Genomic DNA, 13917 nt, shown 5'->3' on the forward strand with positions numbered 1-13917 from the left:
TCTCTTCGCAATGTAGGCAGTGATTCCCTACCCGAAGTCCTCTTTCGTTTCAATTTTTCCTTTCTTCTTTCTTTCCCTTACCCTCGAGGTCGGAATAGCCCGTGCTGCTATGGATTACGTAGTAGAACACCCACTCCCGTAAGTAATCAATCACACCAATGGCGCTGGGTCGGAATAAACTAGTCCATCGGCAAATCCTTAAACCCCATGTACAGCTCATAATGAATGTCCATTCTCAATTCGTTCAATTTCCCATATTCATGTCCAATCTGGGGGGAATATAGGCAATGCATCGTTGCTAGATATGTGAATTATTCTGAACAGTCAACACCTCATAACACCAAAAAACTTCTGAGTCCAACATTCTCTCCTGAGACAGCTCCATCTGTTTCGTTCGCCTGTGCAAACCCAAAATTGATGGGCTTCTTCTTTCGAGCGCCTCTCCTGCAAAATTCCAAAATGCTCCTCGCTGTTCGAATAGTCCAACCGTTTAAATCATTACCTGCATCAATCTGACCAAGCTCGATGAAGAGGCAATCACTAACCTCTAGCCATTGCCATGGCAGGAACATCGCCTAAATCGACTCCAAAACTGGCTCTCAAGAAAACACGCTTCCTTGATCCATCCACTTTTCCACTCACAGACCTCGTTCTTGCCGATCCTCTGAACCCGTTATCTCGTTCATATCCGAAGCCCATACCACTCGAATATCGTCCGAATTCAGGGGGTGGCTGAGATCCCTCTAGATCAGGTGGATGTAACTCCTCGGCAAGTGAGGATGCCAAGCTGCAAACACTAGGTGCTTTCGACTGTGAACTAGGGCCATAATCGCGTGAGGCGGATCCGGACAGTCTCGGGGATGGTAGAGGTCGACGTTGAATTGGCTCACGTGACCGACTGCTCCGGCCGCGTGATGGCTGATAGTCCTGAATAGCGGAGCGTCGTCGGGACTGTCGCATGTAGGCAGATGTCTGTTCGTTCGAATGATGATACGAATCTACATAGGATGAGTAGGGCTGTCGTTGAGGCCGCGTGTTACCGGTATATCCACAATAATGCTCTTCATGCGGAGAGGAATACTCTTCAGGTGAGAGACGTTGTGTCCATCCTTGTTGTGACGGGTTCCGTGGAGGAATGACGGGGTAGAGCGGCTCATCTTCAACTTTATGATGTTTTTCATAGTTTTGAGAATCCCAAGACTGGGTTTTCAGTGCTTCACCGGCAGGCTGCTTTCGAGCTTTCCACGCTGCAGCCTGTGCAGCCCACGAATCTGGGGTTATATCCATAGGTCGAGGAGAATGAGATGGCGGTGGAGGAGCAATTGCCATATCCGAATAATCTTCTTCATAGTCGACATAGGAAGGCCGTGGAGAATGTGGCGGGGGAGGAGGAGCTGGTCCACTGCCCATCGAGAACTGTCTCTGCTGCTGCGACGATGTTCGCCACGCCTTCTGTAACATCTCAGGGGTGATTGGAGGAGCATCACTGGCCAAACTTGCTGGACTCAGGTATTTGCCAGGAATACCCCCCCTATCGTTGAATGATGGTCTTCTCTCGGCCAACATACGATCACGTTCTTGGATAGATCGACTCCGTAATCGGGCAAGCTCGGCTGCAGCTTTGTCATCCATCATGGATCGTCGCCGAGGTGCGACAGTAGAAATATTGTAGGGATATGGACTTGTCAACCGTTCAGAGACAATGTTCCCATGCACCAAATCGTAAGGGCTACCGCCTAGCGTTGAGGCCACAGTGCCAAAATCATTGATGATGGCTCTTGCCTCAGCCTGACTGATACCGGAATTGCGCCGCGAGCTTATATTGTCTTCCTTGGAGCGACCAATCCATGACCTGGGTCGACCGCAAGAACGAGATCTCCTTCCGTGCATTTCTTGCTCGGGGTTAGGTGAAGGAAATCGGATCTCAGTCGAAGGCAGATTCATGTTCGATATGCTGGCTTGATTCCTCATGTGATTGAGTGGAACATATGTTTGTTCAAGCTCGGGAACTTCCTGGGTACGAATTTGAAGGTTCTCTCGTGCTTCGGCAGGGATTTGGGGAACAGAATCGCCATCAAATGATTGTACTCGGGTTACGGCAATCTTCCCTGGGGGCTGACTTAATGGACGCTTTTTCTGCAGCTTCTTTCGAATCTTTGCGGGCTTGACGGGAGCAACTTCCGATGTAGTCACAGCCGGGGCAGAGTTCAATGAGATGGCGGCAGGTCGTGAATTGGCAAATGTTGGTAGATGAGGCTCCATCTTACGCGGCTTCAGAATGGACGGTCCACGGTCTAGGAGAGACGCCCTCCGCTCCAGCTGTGCAGGTCGGACATTCGATGCTGGAGCAGGTATGTTTGGCAAAGACTCCGTCTCAATAGGATACACTGCTTTCGACATTTGAAGCGACCGGAGTGAGTTGATTGAGCTATAACCACTGTCTGACTTCTCCAGTGCGCGAGGAAGTTGGAGCCGGGTTGGCGACGGTTGAGCTTGGAACTCGAGCGCTGATTTGAACGCTTCGTCGGCCGGTACGCGTGGCTCGACCGGCGAGTACCAACTCATCACGCTTTCACGAGACGCGTCATCATCCGTCCGCACTCTCTGCCTGTGGATGACCGAACCACTAGGAGAAAGCGATCCTTCGAGCGGACTCATTGGAGAATAACTCCTGGCCTCCACGGGCAACGGCAAATTCTGCAGCGACCCCTCAGACTTACTCCTTCGTAGAGATCCGGATGAGAATGGACTCGTAGGAAGCTCAGCCATATATGCCTTGGCCATCAAAGATGTCTGGTCTTCGTCTTGATCGGGCACTGTCTCTACCGTTACGGACACGACACTCTGAAGAGGGTGCACTCTGGAAGCTCCGTCATCGTTGCTTTCCCAACTGAAGTTCCGGCGGTTACTCTTCTCATCAGGAGTATTTCCCCTGGACGAACCCCTTATGGTCGTGATCTGTTCTGCAGACTCCTCATCGGCGTCACCATAATCGCTCGAGACGTCTCGGAGTTGTTTTGGCACGGGCAAAAGGGGTCTCGAAACCTTGGAGATCTCACTGAAGGTCGGTGAAGCTCGTCCATTGACGATTTGTAGAGAGCCATGCCTTAGACCCGCCAAATGCGAATAATTCAAGGACGCCGGTGTACCGACACGACCAGCTATCATGGGAGGCGGAGGCTGCCAGTCATAGTCGTCTGAGGGAACAATATTCCTGTCTTTTTTATCCTCAATCACACTCTCTTCCTCTTTGATGTCTTCTTTCGGCGGGGTTGCAGATGGCTTTCTTGTGGCAGTGCCAGGCGTGAAAGAAGCTCGACGAGTAGGAGGAATGGAGGGTGAATCGACAATTTGATCTAGAGACGAATCCGGAGTCGACGAGGCCGCTGCATCACCTTTCAATGGGCCAGCTCTTTCCTTACTTCCCGAGCGAGCCAGACCTGACGATCCCTGCGCAGACAACCGCCGCAACAAAAGAGATGCTCGCTTTTTCGGTTTGGGAGGTGAGGGAGGAGGCTCTTGTGGCTGAGAGGCTTCGTCCGATGTACTTTTCTTATCAATCTGGTTGACCATATAGGCGACGCTCCATGTCGAGTCGTTCTTCATGGATTGGAGCCTATCCGAGTCGAACACCTGATTTCGAATCTGGCGTCGAAGGGCGGGATTGTCAGGGTGAGAGGACAAGGGACCTGTCGTCACCAACTCGGCCGTGCTGGTATTCTTGCTTCGAGATACGGGCTCTTGAAGACTGGTTGTGGATATACTTGTGGATATCTTGCTGGTAAGTGGTTTGGACAGTCGGTTTCTTCGACGAGTTTCCCGCTCATCCTGAACAGCCCGGGCTTGGTGCTGAGTCTGAGGCTCGACGGGAATGCTTGATTTGCGTCGACCGAACCACATATTGTGAGACACCGAGTACAGAGCAGGCTTGATATAGGACGCAAAGAGAAGTGGTTGCCTTGGGGACGAGGACCTTTCTGACCTGGCTCGCAGTTGGCCGGGTTAAGGTGTTGTAGCCATAGTTTCGTGGCCTCCAAAGCCTCGAGGATGCTATGACGTTGGAGGTGCAAGCAAAGGTAGAGTGGTGGACGGCTGGGGAGTGGAGAGGTCGTGCAAGTGTTGAGCAGGAGGTATCACCGCCGGTCCGGAGGAAGATCCAAGCACTGGTCAATTCGCGATGACAGGTTCAGATGAGGTCAGAGTCGTGACAGAGGCTCCGGTGGAATTGAATGAAACGAATCCAAATGGAGTTTCAGATTTAGAACGAACGGCTGCAGTGTTTAGGTCAATGACAACAAAAATGAACGACTGGCAGGCTGATGGAGCCGTGAGAGGAGAGGAAGTGAGGAGAGGAGCAATTGAACAAACGACAGTGAGAGAGTAGGACGCGGAGCGGCCAGTGGAGTGAGAGGTCGATTCTTCAGGTTCAAGATGCAAAAGAGTGCATGCGGCTGCATATGGCCCCCGCGGCCAGTGGAAATTAATCCTCCCATTGGCTCCAGGGTGCCAGATAAACATCGTGTAGCCTCCCCCGGCCTGGGGAGCAACCAGGGAGCAGCCAGGGAGCAACCAACTTAAACCAAGGACAACCCTCGAGCCAACCACGGCCCAACGTAAAAAAAAAACCAGGTTTCTGCAAATTGGCCAGCACCCCAAATGCCGAATAAGTCACGTCGCCCATTTTGGCTCTTTCGAGCCAAGCGAGAAAGTAAAACTGGTGTTGCTCCCATCTTCATGCCACAACTTTTTGCTTGAGGAGGTACCAAAGGGGGAGCTTCACAAGGCCAACCACAGACTGCGGTGCAATATGATTGTCATACTGATCGATCAAGATTATTTTGTTACAAAGGCACGTGCGTTGGTCTCCCCGCCCCTTTCACATACACCACAAACTCGTGTTCCACCATTCACCAGCCTCGTTGATCACCAGACTCGGCATCAATAACGACGATTGATCAAATATTGTAACGAATATTGTAACGAGTATTGGAACTCTAAACTAACTAATCACGGGCGCCACCGCTATTACTCGGACAGCCGTTCTCAAAGTGATCCACAATGTTTCAACAATAATATCCTATGCACCAGGGTCGCATCTTGTCTGTCCAAAGATATCCTCTCCAGTTGTTTTCATATCAGAATATTCTTCTTTCTCGACACAATGAGGGCATTCACAAGCTCCCTTCCACAATGTCCATCAGATGCCAGCACATTTGACCCGGATCCTATTAAACCTTCACGCTGTATCGGTTGCGCCATTTCGTATCGTTCTCGAAACAGTCGCGCCCGCCACCCATTTCCAAAAACAACACTCGGACCCAGCCCTTTTACTTCATTCACATCCTTGCTGAAAATATGCAAGGTCATCTGGTATAGATTTATCACTGTGACATGGGATAACAACTCTATGACGACAACATTCAGGACATTGTCGTCAAGATTTACCCATATTTTGCGCCCAATGGGTCTTCCTCATGGCACATTGGGTACGCGGGCGTTGGTCTTCTCCACTGCGCCAGAGAGGTTCAAGCTCTCCGCACTATCCATGGACTTGGCAAGAGCTTTACGTCCTTGACCTCGTCGAGCGAGAACTACGCGACTTATTCTCAGCCAGACGCAATCTAGTTGAAGAATTCCCAAACTTCGTCTGGCTGGCTGAAGAAGCTCCCTGGGTGCGTCACAGTTTCCGAGAGATTGACTGGAAATCTCAAACTCACTTTCTTGATCCCTCTCTCTTCAATCCCAAGGACCAGACACCTTACGTCACCTCCAGGTTGGTGTTTTGAATTCATTCTATGACTCATCGCACTGGAATGGGGTCGATGGCCGCCCTTTGATTTTGCTTCAGACTCCAGCTGACCTCCATTCCACGAGAAACAACGACCGTCGATGATGGCCCCAACCCGGCCCAGGGTCCCGCCGTCTGGCATTCCGGAAGGCTTCGATCAGCAAATAGAGGACTTTGATCGGTCAGGATCGTGATAGACACCCCCGATGTAAATAATGATAATGTACCTGACACCGAAATAGAAAGAGCTGAGCAACCGGCTTTTGCAAGGTCGAAGCTGGCGTTTGGAGCTCCTATTAATGGCCTAGGAAAGGAAGTGGTAACGCGAGGGGTAAGGGTGCCAGCAAAACCAAAGGTAAGGCTAAGGGCACCGGCCTTCCAGACCAACCACCAGCCAAAGTATAGAACGCTATTCAGCCCAACCGGAACAATGCCCAGTAAATGTTTGAGTCCTGAGTGCTTTCTTGCATGTTGGAACCGAAGCAGTAAAGGTACGGTACGAATTAAGCGTTTCGGGTAGTGACCAAGGAGATGTCACGACGCTGGCGTCGGCGATGAGTGAAGGCGGTCTCCAAGAGCATGGATACAGGCTGGTGCTACGGCGAACCATTGATCTCCAAACCACACGCCTTCGAATTATCATCAATCTCTATTACTCACTTTATTTCGTCGTACACCACTTGATGGCAGAGCATTCACACGAGAACGAAATAGTGCCGAGTATTGCAGAGCCTTCGAGCCTAGTACGCTCAGAACAATGCGTTATTTGTCTTGATCTCATCTCCGAGAAGGCAGTCGCCTTACCTTGTCAGCATGAACAATTTGATTTTCCCTGCCTAGGTACATGGCTCCAACGACAGCAGGTCTGCCCGTTATGTAAAGCCGAAGTCAAGGCTATCAAATTCAATTTCGATGAGCTAGCAAAAGGAGGAAGCAAGATCTTCCATCTGCCTGCGCTTGAATTCCCGTCTTCAGGACGACGTGGCAACGGTACTGTTGGGGGTCGTGACCGACAGCGAAGACTGAGGCACGGACGACAATATTCAAGAGAAGGGCGAAATTTACCGGCGGGAAATGCACATACTGAAGAACGAAAAGAATCGTCCCTCGACTTTCGCAGGCATGTCTACCGCAACCAGCTCTATTCCCTCCACGTCGGGACCAATCGAATCTCGCGCTACCGCAATCTTGCACCAGCATCTTTCATTCAGGACGAACGTCTAACATCCAGGGCCCGAATGTGGATCAGACGAGAGCTCCAAGTCTTTGACTTCCTGAATTCAAATTCGTTACCATCTTCGAAGGGGAGATCTACCGACCGACGAGCGAACAATGCTGACTTCCTCTTGGAGTATATTATCGCCATTCTCAAGTCCATCGATCTGAAAGGCAGTACGGGTCAGGCTGAGGAGTTGTTGAAGGATTTCCTTGGAAGAGACAATGCGAGATTATTTTTGCACGAACTGGAAGCCTGGTTAAGGAGCCCCTATGAATACCTGAGAGATTGGGATCGTGCTGTGCAATATGCGATAACAGAACCAAACGAAACTAGGACGAGTCGATTTCAAGGCGGCACCGAATCCTACCGCCATCCGAGACCGTCTTCGTCTTCGAATGATACGATATCTGTGCCCCGTTGGTTTTCGGACAGATTTGTACTTGAAGATGACCCTATTCGAACTGGACCGATCTGAGAGTTCATTCCCGTCACATCATCCTCACTGTTTTTGGAGTGTGCTGAAATTTTCGAGCATATCCCACAGAGAATATCCTTCGCTGGTACGAGTCTGACGGGAACAACATACGATCATCAAACCTATACCTTGACCTTCAAGATTGCCTTTCCAAAATTGTCCCCTCGAAGCAGGCCCACAAACGCCTCAGCAGCATGCTCCATACCGACTGTCTCATGGATCTTGGCCTTGAAGCTGCCATCGTTAATCCATTTGCCGACAATCTCCTGATGGGCTTTGGCGTATTTGGGCCCCATGTTGGCGTCTCCGACCATAAATCCCGTCATGGTCAAGCGCTTCACAACGGTCTGAAAAGTGTTTCGGATAGGATACCGCTCTTCCGGTGGCAAATTATATTGGGAGATTTGACCACATTCGACGATTCTATGCAACCCACTCGTTAGTGTGATGGAGAGAAAAAGGCCAATAGACTGTCCAGACGCATTTGGTAGGATAAAGGGACAATTGGAATGGCCAAAAATGCGAAAGAACAGGTTGCGCACCAGGCCAAATAGACCTACCTTCCAAACAGGTTCAATGTCTCCAAGGCCCCATCAAGCTGTTCGCCGCCGACGTTGTCATAAAAGATATCAATGCCTTTGCCGTTGGTCAACCTGTTGATGGCATCCTTGGTGGATTTTTCCTTCTTGTAATTCCAGCCGCCGTCGAAACCGAGGTCTTTGATGATGAACTCGAGCTTGTCATCACTACCAACACTGCCCAGGACCGTCAGGCCTTCATGTTTTGCGAGCTGTCCAACCAACTGTCCCACGGCCCCGGCTGCGCTGGAGACCAGAATCGTCTCGCCTTTCTTGGGCTTCCCAATCTCATACAGCGACGAATATGCCGTGAGACCTGGCATGCCCAGGGCACCCAAGTAGTGGCGGATATCAGCTATGCCGGTCGTGATGTCGATTTTGCGTGGCTGTCTGCCCGGATTCTCTTTCTGGCTGAAGACATTATACTGCTGCACGGGGACGTGAAGGAAGACAATGTCGCCTTCGACGAAGCCTTCGAGATTCGACTTGAGGACCTTGGACAGCGCACCAGCAACGATGGGGGTGTTTAGGGGGATTGCCGGCAGGTAGGATTTCACGTTCAGGTCGCGCAGCTGCCCGCGGAGGTACGGGTCGAAGGAGACATACAATGTTTCCAGGATTAGGCTATCCTCTGGGATATGTTGGCATTGGTCGAACCCGACGTCCTTGACGGTGATATGCTCGCCTGGCACGACAGTGCCGGCGGGAATTTTGGTGAAGATCAATGAGAGGTTTTTGGTGGACATTCCGAGTATGTCAATCGATTGATTGGGGCAGTGATGTCGAGCAATGTCGATGTCAAGTCGAGCCGAGTTAACAACTTATCAGGGGCAGCTCTGTCTTTTTTTTTTTTTTTTCCCCTTATCTCGAATAGAATCACGGGAGATGAAGAGCTGTGATATATACCTTTGGGTTGGGCACGGTGTATTTATAGTAGAAATTCTAGCGAACACAGTGCCAGCAATAGCCCTGACACTTGAGTACTTGTTTTGAGCAGTGGGGACTGTCAATTCCGTGAGGAATAACCCTCCGGTTTGGATGTCTCGCCTCACATGAGTGCTCGTACTATGATACAAGAAGAGATGATTGCGATTTGTAAGCCTAAACTCAATAACGGCCCGGTGGGTTCGAACGAAGGAGATAGAAGATTTATCCAGCAAGGATCAGAGATCTCTACATGATTCGCCGAGTAAAGGGACCGAATCGGCACATTGCGGCCCTCTCCTAGTGCGTCATGCGATCGAGGCATAGCCGAGGTCGTAGTCTATCTATGGGATAATGTACGTAGAATACGTAGTATAGGAACAACGGGATCTCGGTGGTTTTCTCGCGCATTGGATACCGACATCGATGCTCGAGATCTATGTGCGACTTGTCGAATGAAAAGATACAAGATACAAGACAAGTCAGGCTCAGGGTCCGGGACGGGAACACCATCATCATGATGACTGATTCATTCCGACATCATGAAGAAAAGGCGAGATCGGGCATTCTCCGACCCTCTTCCTCCATTCCAATCTCTCATTTCTTCTCGGATAAGAATACCCGACTGCCTGCGCAATACCTATGAAGCAAGGAAGGACGCAAGAGAGGGGAAAAAAGGATCGCGAAAGGGCTAATAGATTTTCCCCTTTCCCCTCAGACCAAGAACAGGTTTTGATTTGCGGGCCGATTGATGAACTGACCACCAATTCGGGCAGGATTACAGTATTATAGTGTCATGGTGTCACAGTATAGTGGGCATGTAATAAGGAGCATCGAATAGAGGAGATCAGAACACCTGGAGGAGACAAGCACAAAAGGAAGACCGTCTTGGCAATTCTTTTCGAATGTCGATGATGCACTGTACAATACAAAGCCTTCTCTACCAGGGAACCCGCTTCCGGGAACTTTCTTATCTTGTTCCTCCCGCCAACTGCATCTCACCACTCCCAGTCTCCATCTATGCCGCATTTCGGCTCATATCGTTTCTTATTCTGTTGTAGTCGAGCAGACCTTCAATCGAACCGACGGCGGACACGGCAACATCTTGATCCCACAATTTCTTCTGGGCAAACCTCATCACGTCCTTTTCGGTGATACCGCCAATCACTCTCTCGATTTCGGCAGGATCCATTCTTCGTCCAGTAGTCACGATTTGACGACCAATATCCTCGGCCACAGCGGTGGTGCCATCCAGAGAAAGGAGGATCGACGCTTTCAATTGAGCCTTGGCTCGTTCGGTTTCAGCCTCGCTGACGCTGAATGATAGCCTGGACCATTCGCGGAGAGTGAAGTGAACGAGGTCATCAATCCGTGTCTTGTTTTCGGTCACAAGGTAGATACCCCAAAGACTGAAAAATCCGTTAGCTTTCGAACTTGAGGTCGGCTGTTTCAACATACCCGGTATCGCTATAGCTCGTAGAGAAGCTCATGAAGCTGTTGGCTAAATCATTGGCATTGACGAAAGTGCTGAGCTTGCTTCCCAGATAGGGGGCATTGCCCATAGCCTTATCCCAATTGCCCACAATAGCTTGAGTGACAAGGGCAGTGAAATAATCATCATCCTTCCAGCTTACGCCCTCAACAGCAATGGCAATGTGTGCTGTTGGGATTGTGTCGTCTCGTATTCTGACCTCGGAACCGACAAAGTTTGGCTTGCGTTTTTGCTCGGCAGCAATCTGAGCAGCATAGGATGATGGCGGTGTAGACTTGAGTCCGCCGAAATGCTTCTCGGCAAGTTTAACTAATTCCTCGTGAGGGATGCCACCAGCACCAACAAGGACCATTCGATCAGCGGTGTAGTTAGTATTGATATATTCTACCAGATCTTGACGAGAAATGGTTTCGATGTTCTCCCTTGGTCCAAGAATGGTTCGTCCGAGAGGTTGATTCATATATGCTGTGGCGTGTAAATGGTCGAAAACCACTTCTTCCATTTGCTTGTCAACTTCCTCTTGTTCCCTGAGAATCACATCTCGTTCTCTTTCGACTGCCGCGGGATCGAGTTTGGAGTTCTGGAGAATGTCGGAAAGAATATCGACAGCCTTGGGCACATCGGCATTGAATGATTTAGCGTAGTACACGGTATTTTCTCGCTTCATGACATGTTAGCTGTGGGGAGGGTGTGAGAGTTTGTGGGAAGTTCCTCCTACCGAAGTATATGCGTTGAGATGGCCACCCATATTCTCAATCTCGAGCTCTAATTGATGCTGAGTGCGGTTGCCAGTACCCTGTATCTTTCAGCATTTTCCAATAACAGCCGTCTCTTCCATTTTCCTACCTTGAAGGCCAGATGCTCAAGGAAATGGGCTGTTCCGTTGGTCTTGTCTGTTTCCGCCCTGCTCCCGGCATCGATCCAAACACCAACCGTTGAGGTCTGCGCCCATGGGGAATGTTCTGTTGCAATCTGAAAAGCAGTCAGCGTGACAGAGCTTTTCATATAGATTTTCAGAGTAGTACCGTCAGGCCATTGGAAAGAGTGGTGCTTTCGGTTCGGGAGGGTGCGACGGGGTTGGCGTAACGTCTGAGAGGAGGTCGAATGGTCTTGAGAGCTTGTCGGCTTCGAAGAGAACGCTGAAGATTCAGCGCCAACCGCTGGGAAGCCATTTGGACAAGAGGACAACGGCAGGAGGGCGGCGGCAGCTGTGATCGTTGAAGATTGAGCTTCGATGCAGGTACTTTTTTGGGAGCTCCGAAATCGAGAATCGAGATGCTCAAGAGTAGAATAACGCGCTAGTCCTGCTTGGGAAATTCCATTTGCGCCGCCGCTGATTGGTCAAATCGCCACGTAACAAGAACTTACTACCATAATTTTTCCAACACGGTTGATTGGCCTCAACTATAGTGGTCTGCCCATTTATTACATGTCATCCAGTAAAATTCCACATCGCCTCGCCGGCCCCTAGGGTCGTTCCCTCAAAATCGAAAAATGGCATACCCAGTCCTAAAGCAGGATCCCCAAAATCAAACGCAGTCGGGTCCAGTGAAGCATAGTCAGGAACCTCAGGCTGTCCATTTGGGATGCGTCCGGGAGTCTCACTGACCACTGGCTGACTTGGTGATGTCAAAGATTGACTTGATCGTTCTCCATTGACCGGTCGGTTCTTCCGGCGTACCGGTCCACCTAGACTTTCTGCCATCTTCTCCAGACCCTCAGCCATTCTGTGTATCAAATGGTCCTTCCCTACGTCCGTCGCTTTGAAGTGTTGAGCCAATGCATCAATGAGTCTCTGGAGCCGTACAATATCCACAAACAATTGCTCACGGTGCTTCGTGGCAATTTTGAGGAGGAACATACATGCAAACGCTATCATTCCGTGGATATGATGGGGAACATAGGCGATGGCGATTTGTGCATCTTTGTCCTCTAAGAGAAGATTGATGATCGCTGTTGCAGCAGCAACTGCAGCCGATGCGTTCTCCAAAAAGTGTTCGGGGATGACGGCGCCTGACTCAGGCAGTCCTCGAAGTACATATGATTGTAAGTAGAGTTTCGCCCAATGGTAATGCATCACGGCGCCCTTATTTGGCCAGTTGCCAATAAATTGGCTCGGATCTGGGTTGATATCAGTAGAAGTTAAATTTGCTGGTAGATCAGCGCGCCTTACTGTGTCGGGAGAATCTCGCGATCCAGTCATCCAAGTCTCGTTCAAAACCCGCAATTTTGGTCAGAGCTGAAGCTGGCAACACCGAGCTTGTATCTTCGGGGCCAAGAGTTTCTCGAATCTGATTCATCAAATACATCAGACAGATTTGTCCTGCAATTCGACGGTCCGCATCTGTGGATAATGAGCATGCGAGGTAGGCTTCCCATCCAGTAATGTAACTTTCATTGTCACGCATGATCGATGATCGACCATAAAGAATCGACAGGTGATGGTCGCAGATGTAGAGGAGATACAAGACTCGGATGCCGTCTATGGCCTCTTGTAATTTAGTCGGATCTGCCTTCTCTGGCGATCTGACCGACTCTGCGATTTCATGGTAGTAATGTCGAAGATGAAACTCACTTGCTCGACGGATGGCATATCCGGAGAGTGTCCAAGAGATATCACTTAACCAATATGATCCCAGGACCAATGCTCTGAGGTATTCCATGTCAATTTTCCTTTCAAACATGGCATTGGCCACCAGCCTTCGATACTCCTTACTGCAAATGGAGTAAAGGTGACCCAGTTTGGTATCATGAAGAGCAGCCACAGTAAGAACACAGGCAGTCAATGTGGGTGAGCGGCGTCGAAAAGACTCTAGGTCTTTGTAATCGGGACATATATGCCAGATATACGGATCGAGCTTGCTGAGATAGTAATTGGCCAAATGTTCGGCATCTTCTTGTTTCATAATACCTCTGGCTATAAAGTCAGTATCACGAAGTTGTTTGCATATTCGTGATTGATCCTCAGTGATGTTCTCAGTCGCTCTCAAGGACCTCATGCCCGTGATTTGATACAACGACTCAATGGGGACGTGTGACAGATTGTCGGCGACGGGTGTGACCTTTGGTGAATTATCAATCGATTGGTCTTCATCGTCTTGATCATTTCCTTGTTCCTCCTGATCGAAGAATATCGCAGGGTCTTGTGTAGACGTAAGCATTTGGGGGAGAGAGGGTAGCTGCAGTGTTCGAACTATCTCCTCTACAGTGGAATACAGAGCAGTGACATCCTTGGTTACAGCTGCTTTCCATTTGGAGTCCTCTGACATCAGGGTCTGTAGGCTCTTGTTCAAACGACATGATAGCCCTCGCTCTTTGCATCTTTGACATGGCGGATCCCCGACCATTATGCATTTTATCTGTGGAGCAACTTAGTTTTGGAAGCGCCGAGGACTTCGAGACCCATACTTTTTGTTTGCGACAAGCCGCGCATGCCTTCAC

At 49.9% G+C, this 13917-nt stretch overlaps 5 protein-coding genes across 5 annotated transcripts; 1 reads left to right on the forward strand and 4 right to left on the reverse strand.

Moving 5' to 3' along the window:
- Positions 1-540: 540 nt before the first annotated feature.
- Positions 541-3900, reverse strand: Z518_02234 (uncharacterized protein; the record flags this gene model as incomplete). The annotated part of the gene is made up of 1 exon (XM_013419263.1): positions 541-3900. One exon carries the CDS (start codon positions 3898-3900, stop codon positions 541-543), a length of 3360 nt encoding a protein of 1119 aa, XP_013274717.1.
- Positions 3901-6342: 2442 nt separating this feature from the next.
- On the forward strand, positions 6343-7482 carry Z518_02235 (uncharacterized protein; the record flags this gene model as incomplete). The annotated part of the gene is made up of 1 exon (XM_013419264.1): positions 6343-7482. One exon carries the CDS (start codon positions 6343-6345, stop codon positions 7480-7482), a length of 1140 nt encoding a protein of 379 aa, XP_013274718.1.
- A 122-nt stretch (positions 7483-7604) lies between these two features.
- Positions 7605-8806, reverse strand: Z518_02236 (uncharacterized protein; the record flags this gene model as incomplete). Its single annotated transcript, XM_013419265.1, has 2 exons — positions 7605-7905; positions 8043-8806. 2 exons carry the CDS (start codon positions 8804-8806, stop codon positions 7605-7607), a joined length of 1065 nt encoding a protein of 354 aa, XP_013274719.1.
- A 1196-nt stretch (positions 8807-10002) lies between these two features.
- Positions 10003-11648, reverse strand: Z518_02237 (mitochondrial-processing peptidase subunit beta; the record flags this gene model as incomplete). The annotated part of the gene is made up of 5 exons (XM_013419266.1): positions 10003-10393; positions 10443-11137; positions 11195-11272; positions 11323-11448; positions 11502-11648. The coding sequence occupies 5 exons, from the start codon at positions 11646-11648 to the stop codon at positions 10003-10005; spliced, it is 1437 nt and encodes a 478-aa protein (XP_013274720.1).
- Positions 11649-11908: 260 nt separating this feature from the next.
- Positions 11909-13745, reverse strand: Z518_02238 (uncharacterized protein; the record flags this gene model as incomplete). Its single annotated transcript, XM_013419267.1, has 2 exons — positions 11909-12597; positions 12650-13745. 2 exons carry the CDS (start codon positions 13743-13745, stop codon positions 11909-11911), a joined length of 1785 nt encoding a protein of 594 aa, XP_013274721.1.
- Between the last annotated feature and the right edge of the window lie 172 nt (positions 13746-13917).

The sequence above is a fragment of the Rhinocladiella mackenziei genome, assembly GCF_000835555.1.
Source record: "Rhinocladiella mackenziei CBS 650.93 unplaced genomic scaffold supercont1.2, whole genome shotgun sequence".
Taxonomy (NCBI): Eukaryota; Fungi; Ascomycota; class Eurotiomycetes; order Chaetothyriales; family Herpotrichiellaceae; genus Rhinocladiella; species Rhinocladiella mackenziei.